The sequence below is a fragment of the Dermacentor variabilis genome, chromosome 10 (genome assembly GCF_050947875.1).
Source record: "Dermacentor variabilis isolate Ectoservices chromosome 10, ASM5094787v1, whole genome shotgun sequence".
NCBI classification, from domain to species: Eukaryota; Metazoa; Arthropoda; class Arachnida; order Ixodida; family Ixodidae; genus Dermacentor; species Dermacentor variabilis.
In genome coordinates, this window is record NC_134577.1 from 17,884,430 (window position 1) to 17,900,020 (window position 15,591).

At 48.7% G+C, this 15,591-nt stretch overlaps 1 protein-coding gene across 1 annotated transcript; it reads right to left on the minus strand.

The window, feature by feature from the left end:
• Positions 1–271: 271 nt before the first annotated feature.
• Positions 272–14,735, minus strand: LOC142559922 (uncharacterized). Its single transcript, XM_075671618.1, has 6 exons — positions 14,556–14,735; positions 5,389–6,307; positions 4,398–4,629; positions 3,400–3,682; positions 2,622–2,765; positions 272–1,580 (listed from the first exon to the last, which is right to left on the minus strand). Exons 1-6 carry the CDS (start codon positions 14,733–14,735, stop codon positions 1,290–1,292), a joined length of 2,049 nt encoding a protein of 682 aa, XP_075527733.1. The 3' UTR covers positions 272–1,289.
• Between the last annotated feature and the right edge of the window lie 856 nt (positions 14,736–15,591).

Genomic DNA, 15,591 nt, shown 5'->3' on the forward strand with positions numbered 1-15,591 from the left:
AAAAAAAATGCGTCATGCTCGTACGTTGCGAAAATGTTGTTTTAGAGACCATTACGTAGGCTTTAATAGAGCCATGGTCCTTGCAAACGCGATACAAGTGTAACCACTACGCGCGGTGATGGTCTTGCTTCAGGGAGCATACCGAAAGGTATACAGCGTTGCTTTATTGTCCTACCACGTAAATTGTTTAGGGCGTGCCGAAATCGGAGCTACTATCGCGCCATTTTATTTGCTGCAAGAACTAATCAGAATTAACTATGAACTGCGCGCCGCAGTAAGTATACGTATGCGAGTTCTCGCTGAAGAAAGGAACCGCGGAAAGAGAACCCAGCGTATAGGCGAGGCAAAGTAAACGACGAAGGGTCAAAGCATGCAAAGGGCCGAACGTGCAGCACTTCCGTTAAAACATATAACAATACCAAATACGCAATCTGTAAAGCACTGACTCGTTTATCGCTTAGTGACAAATACAATTCAAGTTGAGGTATCCCTTATATCCACGATGGCGTAGAACAGATGCACGCGAAAAACCGGAAAAGAACGCAGACACAAAACGCGCTCACAGGTTTCGCACCTGCTGAGCACAGCGAAGACAATTGCTGGTAGATTATAATGCTTTTAAAAATCGTCTCTGCACAACATATCTACACGACAACGAAGTGTGCGGCGCTGCGCCGCCCACAGAATACCAACAGTAGCACACATGACCGAAGAGTGCGAGCTGGCTGCCCTGTGCTTTTCGAAAAATTTTCACTGAACTTTCTGGTCATTGTCAGCTTCTGCTGCTGCAGACATCATAAGAAGGCGTTGCCCAGAGCCCAGTCTTGTTGTAACAATGTCTCGCAAGGCTTTTCCAAAGTGCATCTACAGCTAACTACAAGGGTCACCGATAGCGTCTGCTCTGGCCAGTGACCTTGGAAAAGCAATTACCACTCATTAAGGACCCTGCAGATTCTAGCAACGTCTCGCGGGTCTTGTGACAATCCAGTGAACTGTGCACCCATCTGAAGTTCGTCACCAACAGATTGTGTTCCTCCAGAGGCCGCAAAAAAGAACACGACGAGGTTGCATAGTTCTCTGGCATAGCTTGTATATTAACAGTATACTTCGTTGACATTAACGAACACATCCAGCGTCTAACAGACATCAACGCGCGCTAACGTAGTGACCGGGACCGAATCAAGTTGCCGAGATTGTTCTTGCGTATGAGCCCACGTAAATGGTCTGCCTTCAGCAATACCGTGCGCGTGGACCTGTCGACTTTGCCGTGGCTGTAGCTGTAGCGCCCGTTAGTTGGCCGACGGCTCGGTCTGCTCCTGGGCGGCGCGAATGTCGTAGGCTCGCTCGTAGAACTTCTCGTAGATGCGGCGAATGATGAGTATCTCGTCGATGAGCGCCTGCGTAACCATCTGCACGAAGGCGAGCACGATGACGAAGACGAGGCAGAGTCCCGTGATGATGGTGACGTTCTCGCGCACGTATCGGTGCGCCGAGTCGAGGCAGTTGCCCGTGTACACCTGGAACCAGGCGTCGTAGTCGGTCATGTTGAGGACGCTGCGGCCGCACGAGAGGCTCACCACCTGTGTCGCCGCATCGCGATGTGTACCTGTGATTGTTGTACGTTTGGGCGCGGACAGATATTTTCAACGCGAGTGACGGATTGTTCTTGAGCAATTAACCGGCTCCGATGATTCACGCAAACATAACATTTCAAATCAAGAAGAGTAGAGCGTGTTTAGCGTGTGCGAGTTGTTTGTGTCACCATACCCTCAGCAATGCGCACTTTTTATAACCTTTTCCCGCTACCATTGCGAGGCATGGCGCACAAGAACCCCTAAAGCAGTGCCCATGTGATGCTTTCCGTATTGTGACCCATGCCGTATCTCTCTGTGTTGCACCGTCGCTGATACTATAGAAGCGCGTGACAACGGACTGTATGTGTCAGGTGCCGATCGCAGTGAAGTGCTTGCATCACAATTAAGGGCGTCGAATATAACGTGGCGGGAGCACCCAGTTTCGGAATCGGAGCAGAGGAAGATAAATTTTTGTCGGCAAACATCTCCTGCACGTTCCCACTTAATACTGCCACTGCATATGCAACAGTGACCTTCAAAGGAGTAATTAAAGTTATCTAAATTCAATTATTTACGGACTGTGATGGCCTCCATCCCATATAGCACGTCCACCACACTGCCAATGTTCAATAGTAAGGAAATAATACTCGCAACCGTTAAGTCTTAAAAACTTTCTTACCACACAGAAAGAAAAGATAACCCGATATGACTTGCGAAACCGTATTTACAGAGATAAGATGCCCTTGTAGAAACCGCTGCGGTGTCACTTGTAGAAACCATCTTTTCAACTTCAATACAACCCGTAAATTTTTTACCGAGAACAATTACAATGAGAGGCAACGAAAATGCGAATGTGCAAAGCCTTAGTGCGCACCCTTTCATTGTTTTCACCACCATTATATCGTAAGAATGCGCCATGCTTGTAATATATGGCGCGCCGCTGAACACATGCTTGCCGTTAGAGGGTTCTCAAGAAAAGAATATGTAGGAGCCCGTAAAAGATCGCTGTGAAATGACCGAACAGGTGACGGACAGAAATGCACGAACCTGTTCGGTACTGTTGCGCTTGCAGCACGAATAAGGAACGGAACAGCGCTCACTGCTCGGGTTGGCGCGGGAGCAGTTGAAATACATGTTGGCGTTCCAGTCCCTGAAGTTCCTCCTCGAGATGCCGCAGCACTGCATCCGCTCCTGAAATCGCCCAGTCGCGGTTAGCGGTTCGCCTGACAAGCAATGGCAGCGCACACGAAGTGCAATATGCACGTTTTTAAAAGCAGATATATCTATATCCTATTGAACTTCACAGCCGACTATGTTGTATAGCTACCCGTATTCCAGAGGTGCAGCGCGGTCCCGGTTTATCAATGGCGAGACTATTATACTGACTCTGAAACGAAGGCTCAGTACTTACCCAACTGTGTGTAACGTTCGCGGCGTATCTTCAACACTTACTTCCCTCCCGATTTTCTTTATTACAATGCCAGTCGTTCGTTATTCACTTATACTCCTTTTTGACGAAGTCATTCGGTATGCTTGCGCAATATTAAATTACAGGTTAACTAAATCATCTGTTGGTGGTTTCTCAACATGTTGAAGCATGTCAAAAACGATGGTGGGCTGCCTTGCGAAGGTTGGTAGTCTCTCGGCTTTCGTCTCTCGTATGCACGCACCAACGTATATGTGTTTGATTTTCTCTTCTCTGGCCCACTTTGGAAAGCGTTGCAGCGTTCATTTAAACGAGCATGACGAGTTGCATGTGGTAGCAGACTCCACTCCTTCCCTCTCTTTCATCCCCTAATGTATCCCAACCCTTCAACGTGCGCACCTGTATGCTGTCCATGAGCCTCTGGAAGTCTGGCGAGTCCCGGTAATGGACGATTAGCTCCATGGAGAAAGTCTCGGAGAGAAGCTTCTTGATCTGCGACGGCAGGAAGAAGACGATGAGGCCTACGACCAGGTTGATGAGCAGCAGCGCAGTGATGAACGATGAGTAGACATTCAGCAGGCAGGTGTTCTCGCGCAGCGCGCCGACGCAACCGCAGAACGACAATGACATGGTCACCATGCCGAACAGCATCACCGAGATCTCCATCTTGATCACAAACATGCTGTCATGAGAAAGCAAGAAGAGAAATACGTACCGTGACTGCTCGCTTTCCAAAGTAGGCAGGACAACAGCAATCTAGGCTGACGGGGTGGTTAGGGGGAGGGAGAAATGAGACACGTGATGATATTTAATTTAAGTCACTTTTATCACTTAAATGATAGGGAAGGAGGAGATGAGCACACGATACGAGAACTTGTGCTTAAGCACCCGTGAAGAAGTCTCGCGTTTATTTCTGCTTTTGGTCTCATAATGGGCTCGGAACTGGATATGAAGCCGAATTTCATTCGGCTGAATTGGATTTGGCAATGAATTTGATTGTCGCTGGATAGGAAGACGTGAAACACTCTCTGGAAAACGACAGTGTACTTGAGACTCAACGGTCATGGCATAGGGACACGCCTTCCCGCAATCGTGGCTTTGACTGAAGGCATCCTTATCTTGCACTCCAGTGGGAGACGGTTTGCGAAATAGAGACGAGCACAGACGCGCGCTTCATAACATGTGTTTTCTGAATAAATGTTCAGTCATAAGCCAGCGGGTCGCATTTTCATTTGCCTTCACTGCGCGTTTGTTTTGTTCACCCTGTTCTAGGAAAATTATTAATTACCAACAAACTCAATTTAACGTGCTTCTCACTAATATTAGCAGAAGCACTTGTACATGAAACAAGCACTTTCAATTGGGCAGTCTTTTCTCGTGAAGAACTGCACACGTACCTGTAGATGTTGTAGGAAGTCGAATGCGACGGGATATCCGACTTGGTCCAGGTGTCCACGTAGGCGTACGCTCCGACGAGCAGTAGTGTCACACCCATGAACCATATGAGCAGGTTCATGATGAGCAGCGGGTAGCGCACGTACGGGTTCACGTCCAACATGACCGTCGCTTCCGTAGTGGCCCCGCCGCCCGGTTCAGTCGTCGTGGCCATGGATTTGCGGCCGACACCCCCTGCAGCATGGCACCACGCTTTGAACTTTCCGAACGCATTAGGCTGGAAGCTTTAATATCGTCGTTGGCGGATCGCGATTATGGCATAACCCCAGTAATCGGTGATATACACCAGGGAATGGGTGCAGGATGGAGCTATGACCTTAACTACGCGCGTACCCATTGCAGTACAAAGGCTAGAAATCGGGCCGTAGAAGGAAACACAAATACCGCAAAGTAATCAACAAAGTAAGTCGCCAGAGCCAACGTTTAGACATGGGGACTTGTCATCGTCAGCGCAACAATGTAGTTTTTGCCCAGAAACTTCCTTTGTTCAACCACTGTTAAACGTTTCGTCTCCATCTTCCTGTGTACCATCAGTCTTGTTTGTTTGAATGAAAATATAAAGTACTACAAGTTAAAATAAGCCAACATTGATGCCAGTAAGACAAGGATTACGTGTTAATTACTAGCTAACTATAATCTACCGAAGAACGGTTAAGAATGGAGAGCCACAATAAATATTCGCAGAACTTGAAGAGAAAAGGATTGATACAGCGTGAGCTTCTTAGCGAGTGATATTTCATATACGTCGTTCGTTTGCTGAATGTGTCATCACGAGCACTATGTTGCCATTGTCATTGTTGTGATCACTATAATGATGCTATAATAATGGGGATCACATGGCTGTGCCCGGTCGCTACAGACACCCAGTGAAGCCTTTAAACAAACATTCGCGTACGTAACCTTGTATGTGCTAAACATCCTCAGGGGCCTCACCAGTAGCCGTGCTCTCGAAGTGCTTGCGATCAGCCTTCTGGGCGCCTCTCACAGCCGCTACCTTGGCGCTGGCCACCGCCCCCCCTGGTGGCGACGTGTACTCTGGGGAGGCGAAAGGAAGCTCCTGATCGCCACTGGGCGCCACCCAAAAGTCGTCGGGAGCGTCCGTTCCCGTGTCGACTGCGGCATTCCGATGCGCTGGGGGTGCGGCTGCGGTGAGAGTGCAGGACTGCGTCGCCGCGTCCACAAAGGCGGGCGCATGCTTTTCTTGAAGCTGTGTCAGCGGTAGCGTATCAGGCTGTACGCTGTCCACCGTCTGCTGCTTTTCCCGCTTCGGTTTTTGCGTCTCGGGCTTCGCGTCTGCCTTAGTCTCTGGTGCCAACGCCTGTGGCACCGGCTTGTCCACTGGATCTATCAGAGGCTGCGCCACCTCATTGAGCGCCGTCTGAGTATGAGCATGCGTGCTCGGTGGCGCCGCCTTTGGTGGCTCCTCTTCGACTGGTCGGACCTTCGGTTGCGCTGGTGGCTGCGTCTCGATATATTCAATCGTCGGTGTTGCTTCTTTCTTCTTTGGTGCCGGGGCCACACCGACGGCGACCTGGCCACTGGGCTGCGCTGACGCTTGCTCTCCGACCTGCTTCGACTGAGCCATATTGACAGGTGCGGCGGCTGGTTGGCTGGCTCGCCCTTCGACGGTCGCCTCGCCCGGATTGCCGGACTTTGGCGAGCTCTCCGATGACACGGTTCCACCTCCTGTGGATGTCGACGTTGACATCGATGACAGCACAGCCTGCTGGCCCAGCAATGAAGTACTGGCGCCTGTTTGACCGGCTAGAGCTTCGTGCGCAGCTTTGCTTTGATGCGTTAGCGTCGCGGGACCGGTAGAGATGCTATGAGTCTTGCCGCGTCTATGTTGCGCCTGGAATTGAAACGACTACTTGTAATTCCTTATACGAGATGCGAATTCTGAAGACGTTTATCTACATTGAACACTGATTGCGTTGAACATCTGCACGTCACTCGATTCATGGTATCACAGTGATAGTAGGTGCGACTCAAAGTCAGCGCTGTATTACCGGTATTCGTGCAGCGTATATACAGCTGTACGGTGCCGCCAAACATGAACCTCTGCCCTTTCCTGGCGGAGCACGCGCTTTTCACCTGCCGTTGAGCCACAAGGATATCGAGGCTTCTCGCGACCTAAGATTTCTCTGTTTCTTCGAACAATGATCAAGTTAAATTGTCGAGTTTTAACGTACTGAAACTGCACGGTAGGTTATGAGGCTCCGGCTTAATTTCGACCACACGGAAAACCAGTAGGGTGTCACAAACGTACCGCACCACGGATAACACCATCGACAACGACCAACTTTTTTTCCCTACGAGAACAGTCTGACTCGTTCTAAGGGAAGAATGAAAGCGCACACATGTAAATTACGCGAAGCTTGTTTGAGTTAGCGAGGCAGTAAGAGTATCGGATGAAACGAGGACGAAGATGATGATGACGTACGTCGAGAGAAGAATGTTGGGAGCTGTATGCACAGAGAAGCACGACACATATCCGAGTACATTTACGTCTTCTATGCAATTTGTGTCACAGTGGCACATGTCTATATTCTGGAGGATTGGACAGGAATGGGTGCATAACCAGTGGCACGCATTCATTGACCGAAGTTGTCTACTCAGCAAAACAACAGCATCCAGTAGTCAGCTCGCGCATAGTGCGGGGAGGCAATGAAAGCTTCACTGAGATTACATGAGAAGGCAAGGAAACGCCATCTATTGACATGACAGTGGTTGAGGGTAAGCTGAAGGTATGATACGGTACGTTTCTGCTATTTCTCAAAAATAAACAACATGCAAATTTGTCAAGCGGACAACTTACACAGGACGTGCAGAAGTAGAGCCGCATTAAAGCACCATGGGGTCTAGGCGACACTACGGAAGCGGTTGCACGTTAAGTCAGCACTTTGTGCCCGGCACGGTAGCTTCGCGGTTATGGCATCGTTCGAGGTCGCGGGTTCAATCCCGACCGCGGCGGCCGCATTTCGATGGGAGTGAAATACAAAACTGCTACTGCATCCGTCAAAATCACAGCTAATTATCTTCAGTCAATGGAAACAGCACAGAAAGCTTCGCTTACATCGATTCCCACATTGCGTGGGGAGCGCAAATTTTACTCCCTGTTTTACCAGTATTTTTGCTAGAGATCTGTAAGAAAAGAGTTACACAACTTTTGTCACCGAGTGCGTGCTTGACTCGAAAGCGCTGGCGATTGGGCTTTGTCTCTAGCTTGGCATCAAGGAGCGTTCTTAAAGTACCGCTTCGCCGAAGTAAATGAGGTTCTTATGTATGGCTACAAAATCGGCATGCCCAAAAGATTACAACGAATCACTTTCCGCGTTCTCGACCAATGTCATTTCGTCAACTAAATGTGCTGGGCAATAGCGCTCAACGCATTCTGGTGACGAAATATTAATGCCTGCAGCCAAATTCCGGGGCAGACGTGCGAGCATGTCTCCTGCAGTCCAAAATGAACAGAAGAATGCTACTGCAATCAATCTAGTTTCTTGAAAGACCACGGCAAATGTGTGGCGCGAACCTGTTCTTCAATGACGAGCTCTGGCCGCTCATCCCGACTAACTACCTCATTCCAAGTGACCTCTTTCCAGAAGCTGTTGTCAGTGCACTAGGACACTGAATTCAATAAGCTTCAAAGAATGATATATCAAGCTGTCGGTACAAACAAAGCCAAACCGTTGACGAACCTGTTTTTACGTTATCTATTGTTTAGTAGGCTGGCGACGCTTGCAATATGCTTATGACATACTGATCGAGCAAGTGAAATAATGGCCAAGGAGTGTTAACACGCGCACGAAATCCCCCTTCTCAATGAGAGCTACAGCAACAAGGGTGCGGCGCCTTAGTAAGATCACTATACGGTTATAGGGGGTGGATTAATTGCCGTGCATTTGACGGCCTAGATCCTTTCGATGGACTGGGTGAAGGAACAAGATGGCCGGCTGCAGCTGGATATGGAAGGCGTGCGCGACCTTGATGCTCGCTCACGCATAAAGTGCTCGCTCGCGCAAAGACATTGCTAAAGCTAAGACAAACGCAAAGAGACGCGTAGCTGAACATTACAAGAGTGGGTGCTTGACCCCAAGCAAGTGCTCCTTTTTTGTGGTGCTCTGCTCTGCCCTTTTGCGTCTTTCGCGCCCATAGATTTAAGAATGAAGTACCAACAAGTCCATACAAATTGACGGAAGGACACGGCGCCCCCCCCTCTCTCCTTCCCTTATACATGCCGGCACTCTGACTAGAGCGCTGCACGGGCAGGTTTTTCAGGCCTGGCCTGGCCCGGCCCGTGCCCGATAGTACCATGCGTCAGCCCGCTCGAGCCCGGCCCGGTGATTTTAAACCTGGCCCGTACTCCGCCCGGGCCCGAAGCATTCCGGCCCGGTCCGGCCAGGTTGTGTTCGACTCATTATACCTTGTGCCTATACGAAGCTAGGTCGCGTTCTCCATTATTGTGAAGATACCATCATGTGATCAACGGTACCGGGCGGTCTTCGAGCTGCATCAAAGCAGCTTTTTGCCTTGTGCCCCCTCTTGCTGGCTACATTAAATGTGAGAGAAATGAACCTCTCATTTCATTGCTAGCTGAACACGCACACGCATTCGAATATTTGGTATGAAAACACATACAATGGCGTGTTAGGAAATTATGGAGGGATCAGGCTCGCAACAGCCGCCGGGAGCGGCACAACGCCTGCTTATGTTTAGAAAGGAAGATATAGAGAAATGCATCCATTGGTCACTATGCTCGTGCTTTAAGTGTGATATGAACGGCTGTACTACATTTTCTATATAGTTGTGCGGCAATACACTATAACGAAACCATAGGTGAACACTCCCATATTCACCGCCAGCCATTTCACTTCACTTTTGAATCTCATGCAATCATTCGGATGTACAGTGATTAACTCGAGCCAATAAATTTGGCGCGAATATAAATTTAAATACGCTGGTCTATTAGCTTTAAGGAATACTATAACACACGGCCACAAAACGCTTTCTTCATTAAACAAATTGGTGATCCGCAAAGCTAACACTCATGTGCAATCATATTTTCATGCGGAACATGAAATTTTTATTGCTTTATTCGGCTTCATTATAATAGTGGCAGCTTTTCAGTCGACAATTTAAGCGTCCTTGTTTCGCAATATATGCAAATTTGGACTCGTCTACTTTTGTTCCAGTAGAGTGCACGTACAACGTATGCAACGTATATAGATTTCTCCCCGTCAGATTGCAATGTGATCTGTTTGTCTATTCAATTAAATTCGCAGGCAACTCACCTAGTGCTAGAAAAACACGTACAGGACTGTGAACACGAGGGTTGAGCCACTTATTGTGCGAAAATAGCATTCAAAAGAAGAATTCACTGAGACAATAACATTTTCTGCATTCTTTTTCCTTTTTCCGATTCCTCTCACCATTGTTGAGAAACTTTTCAGCATCCGCGTAAGCTTAAAGTATTTATCTAAGAACATTGGACACTCGAAAGTCTAAATTTAATGAGTTGAACTAATCGTGCGATAACTATGACAGAATATTCAACTCGTTTGAACAAATAATAATGAAGAAAAATAACAGAAACCAGTATCGAGTTGCACTATTCCTTAATACACAAAAGTATTGTCAAGGAACTTTCCATAACTTATTTGCTACCAAATTATTTAGGTGCTCTGAGAACTTGCTGAAAATTTATTTTTTGTCTTTCCATTAATATGAGCACGCACAGGTAGTGCAACGCGGTACATCTGTGGCCGCTGTCGAAAATCCACATATTTTCGTGCAGCATCAGTATATTGCAGAATGATCTGCAATATGCTCTCGAAAGATATAGCCAGCTGTACCGAAACTACTCTTATTGATTCCTCTTGTGGTTGCTCTACGAAGGATAACTTGGATACTTGAAGAGAGTCTAGTGAATTCTTTTGCAGCGAGTCTCGCACCATGCAGAATAGCTTCCAATCTCTTTAACGCCATTGCAGTGCGACTATCTTTCAAACACTTCGTCATGTTTATTCGACTCCGTGATGTCTAGCAACTCTTGAAGGCAACCCCAATGCGATTCCCCTTGTTGATAGGCAGGAACTCACAGCGCTACCTCCATCGATCGTCCGGTCGTCCGTCTCCGCCTGATCACGATCACCTAAAGGAATTTGAGGTCTTAGTAACCTGTAAGCAATGTTGACCAGAGTTCTTCAGTGTCGCCAAGACGAAAGAATTCCAGAAGAACGCCTCATAAAATGTTATCGAAGCGAGTGCGATTAACATTCTCGCAATCTAGCAACTAGATAGTGGCACACCGTATATTGACTAGAACACCTTTATTTAGAATCTGTAGTGGTCCTCCTGAGGTTCCAAGTGCTTCGACTATAGGCGACATACACTGTCCCCGTGACTGGCTCGCTTTGTTATGACCATCGCTTGCCAAGGTTATCGCACGATGGTAGGACGAGGACGGTACGCCGACGGCACATGCAGTGACGACGGTGGAATTACGAAGGAGCGACGTAGGTATTATGAGTACGACGGAATGACGACGATGGGATCACTCTGAAGTGATGACGATAAATAACCGCGACGCAATTACAATGCCATGATGATGGTGGCGTAATCACTATCGATTGACGACAGCACAATTATAACTGTAAGGAGGAGAAATGTTGATGGAAGGGCGAAAGCGGTATGAAGATGAGGATATGACAACAATTCGATGGCATTTCCGAAATGACGGCCACGGTGCGACAGCAGCATGAGGACGGTGGCCTGGCAACAATGGAATGACGAACAGTGTACGATAATGATAACGTGATGACGACAGCGTGACGACTGTATGACGCAAATGGCGGGACGACAACAGTACGACGAAAATCAGCTGACAAAGCTGGAATGACGACGACGGTATCACGACCACGATATGACAACAAATACATGACGATGACCGTACGTCGACGACGCAATGACGAAGATGGCGTGCCAACCTCTGCATAATCAAGATGGCATGCCAACCGCGCCATAATCGCGATTGAATGAAGACAGTATGATTACAATGGAATAAGGTCGGTGGAACAGCGAAGGCGGTATGACGCCAATTTGATGACGTTTCTGAAATGATGACGATGGTACTACAGCGTTACGAGAACGACATGACTAGAACGGGATGACAATGACTGTATGACAACGATTGAACTACCATGACCCCGAGGACATAAGTAGTGGCTCAAGTTTAGTAGAAAGCGATTGGATCACGTGGCGTGAGATAGATAGATAGATAGATAGATAGATAGATAGATAGATAGATAGATAGATAGATAGATAGATAGATAGATAGATAGATAGATAGATAGATAGATAGATAGATAGATAGATAGATAGATAGATAGATAGATAGATGAAACGTTCCTGGAGGAGGCAATGAATGCTGATCGCATTAAAAAGCGGGGCGTACAGTTGGTGTGGTTTATCACCGGTACCGTTTTCTCCGTGGCCGAAGAGCGCCGCTAATTTACACTAATCTTTGCAGCGTACAGCTGCTGTGTCGTGGCCTGCTTGTCTCGACTTTCCCATAAACCATAAACCATAAACGTGGAGAGACATTATTAAAACCAAGCCCCTCCCCCGGAACATGCAGCCGGGGAGGAACAACGAGAGACGTTCTGCGCGGGCCAAGGCACTGGCTCGACAGCTGGATGAGGACCCCGAGGTCCTCTACGCGGACGCCTCGCTTCCCAAGCACGGAACCAGAGCAACGGCGGTCGTCACCACCATTGATAAACTGGTCACAGGCGCGTCGATACGGACGACGAATACAGCCGAAGCAGAAGAAGTGGCCGTGGCCCTCGCACTCGCACAACCGGGAGTGAGGACCGTGGTCACAGACTCCCAGACCGCCTACGCAAGCTACCGCAAGGGGAACATCTCTCCCGCGGCACTAGCGATCCTCACCAAATGCAAATCACCGGGACGGGCCGTTGAGCTCGTGTGGGTCCCGGCTCACTCGCACGTGGAAGGCAACGCACTCGCCGACCACTATGCCCGAGAACTTTCAATCCGGGCCGAGGACGAGCCAGAGCTACCGCACCCCGTGACAAGCTACAAAGAAATCACGCAAATGTACAGAAGCGGCAGATGTAGGCTTCCCCGTCCGCATCCGCAACTCAACCGAATGCAGCAAACGATCGTGCGACGCACGCAAGCGGGGTCGCTAGCGCATCCCGTGCTCTTGCACAAGATGTTCCCAACAGAGCATGACACTTCATGCCCTTTTTGCAGACGGTCAAAAGGCACTCTAGCACACATCCTTGCAGAGTGCACTAAGCTCAAGAACCCCCCACCATCCCTACCCCCCACCCTCCCCAGTCCCAACCCCCCCGAGCGATGGGAGACCTTGTTGTCCAGCCCCGACCTACCGACCCAGCTCGCGCTGGCGGCTAGGGGCCAGGAACTGCTGGACGCATATGGGACCTGAGAAGAAGGTTCCACCCCATCTGGTGCCAGCGCGCACCAACCGTCACTAAGGGCTCAGCGCAAAAGTTGATTCTCTCTCTCTCTCCCATAAACCGACAGGCACCACTGACCTAAATTTGCAAAGGGCTGCAAGTTTTTATAGTCTTCAGCTTTGCGGAGTAGCAAATAGCATGTCCGGGCCTAATGCGGGCCAGAACCGAGCCCGAAGCTCCTAAGCCCGGGTCTGGCCCGGGCCTGTGCAGTACTCTACAAGTTCTGACACATGAATTGGTCGTGGTATATGTTCCGCAGAAAAATTGCGCGCTCCGCAGCGTCCCCCTTTCCTCCACCGCCTAGTTCTATATTTGTTATGATGACTCCCCTCGCCGCCTTCCACACTTATTATCCTACCTTAGATCAGCCACTCCTAAGCATCCACTCTTGACGTGGTGATGAACTCTGTCTCTTTGTCGGAAAGTCATCGTAATAATTCCTGTTGATGAGCCTTTTCTTAATTGCTTGTGACATTAACGAACACGCTTAGTGTCCAATTTCAGGTATATGTAAACATTATTCATGAGTTACTGTTCAACCAAGTGAACTCTCCAGAAATCCGTGAGGTATCCCTGAGATGGAGAAAGTTTTATGAAATGGAGGCGTTGCATCTGACCGGAAGTAGCACGAAACTGTAATGTTGCTCCGTGCTTCAACTTGTCGATTAAACCGTTCTCGCCCTACCATCCGCAACTTTCCTAATTAAGTCTGTTGGTAGAGATACAGTGGCCAGGGTGAGTCATGATAGGGGTGCTGGGTTCGATACCCGGAACGGGAGGAATTTTTCTTCAGCTGAGGACCTTCCCTCCAAAAAATTCATATGGGCTTTCCTTTGCAGCTCTGTGCTACTTTCAGGTGCACGCCAGCTTTCCATTTCATGATCCTTTATGATACAGTCAGAGCTCGTTACAATGGACCCTCTTAATTCAGAAAGCGGAGTCCGTTGTATCCGGCGTCATGCAGTATAGCACAAAGGCTGGTGACAATGGCACCTAAAAATTACTAGTATTATAATGGAACCTTTTCGCCCTTTATCTGGAAAAATAACTGCGTAACAAAGTGTACAACCGGCCGTCTTGTTAGCGCTCGCTTAGTAAGCCTTGTATACTTCGCAACGTCTGCCTACTTATCACCAGGCCTTGTCACTTGCACCAGAGGTGATCTTGAACTTCCAACGCAAGCTACTCAGTTTTGCACATGTGAACCTTTCGATGCTGCCTAGCCAGCTCTATCCAGAAATCTGCGCGACGAAAATGGCCGAATGCGAGTATCGCAACGCAGGCATTGACGACTTGACCAGAATACTATACCCGCGGCGGCGAGTTCGTAATACTGCCTGCACGACACAAGCACATCTCATTTATTTAAACGCATTAAACCCTGGAGCAGCCATGCTTGTTTGCAGGCGCCCACTTCGAGCAATTGGCTTAAATTTCGTGCATCGTATCTCACAGCCTGCGAGCACAGGATCCACTAAAACTTGGTTTTCTTGGCATTGGTAGTGGAGCTTGACGTAAGAAAACGAGAATTACGGTTTGTAAGGTTCGAAAGTTTTAACTACTCGGATCCGTTGCAACGAGCGCGGACTGTACCTGAGACGACGTTGATGCTGAACGCTTGGGTGACAGTCGTTTCTCCTCGTTTTTCTTGGCCGCCGCGGCGAGTGTTTCAGTATCGGATGGCTGGCCAGCGCTGATAGTCGTCTTCTCCGGAGTCGGCCTCAACGGCTCGTCAGCGTTTGAGGAGGCGGTCGAGTGCTCCATCTTCTGCATGGCGATAGTGATGATGATAAAAGTGATGCACCCTTTGAGACGAACGTTTACAGAAATAGACTCGGCCGAGAGTCAAAAGCAACCTTGAATTTAACAAAATTCTATGCATATCCATTGCACGCTTTAGATTCTATGTGAAGTGATAATTAAATGATATGAAACTGTTCGTCTTCTGCAGCGTAAGGATCGTGTGTCTGCCCGCAGTAAGTCAACAAGACGCGGAAACGTCCACCACGTGACCCACGTGACCGCAGAAATTGCACTCTGCAAAATGGGCCCGCCTGTCATCGCACCATTTCCGGGATCATCCCAGTTTACTATTTCACTGCCTTCGAGACCGGTCCACCTTACTCGGCAAGAAGCCGACCGACCACACTCACCAAACCTCGAGAACAAGAAGCACAGAAAGATTCGCTTTAATAAAGGAATTATTCGCCTTGAAGGCGTATATTTCTTTCACTGAGGGTGTTCAGATATACCGTTTGTCGTATCACTGCGTAATTCCGTAGAGAACAGAGCCGGTCAGCGGCACATATGTAGGGTTAGTGCAGCTGATTCGTTATGCGAGATACGATCGAGTGCTGTCACGTGATTTCTCGGCGAGACAGCAGGCGCAGCAGTATATAGTACCCACGGTCAGCCAAGTCCGGGAGAGTCCGCCTGGGAAGCTTCATTTAAAATGCAGCAGCTTTCCACACAGTAGTTCTAGCACTGGTACATACTTTCCGAGGTCGCCAGGTGATACCAACCAAACGCAACTGGTGGCCATCTCAAAGTAATCACACTTGAGCGGCGCAGCGCACCCTAAGGTGTAGCCCGAAACAAACAGGGATAATAACTTGAACAGCCAATGGAA

What these genes read in the sequence shown, in the direction of transcription:
- LOC142559922 (XM_075671618.1), bottom strand. Translation starts at nt 14,735, where the DNA reads ATGCAGAAGATGGAGCACTCGACCGCCTCCTCAAACGCTGACGAGCCG. An exon ending in GGCTCATGGACAGCATACAG is followed by an intron (nt 2,766 to 3,399) that starts GTGCGCACGTTG and finishes GGGCGATTTCAG; the next exon opens with GAGCGGATGCAGTGCTGCGG. An exon ending in AGCGCAACAGTACCGAACAG is followed by an intron (nt 1,581 to 2,621) that starts GTTCGTGCATTT and finishes GCGGCGACACAG; the next exon opens with GTGGTGAGCCTCTCGTGCGG.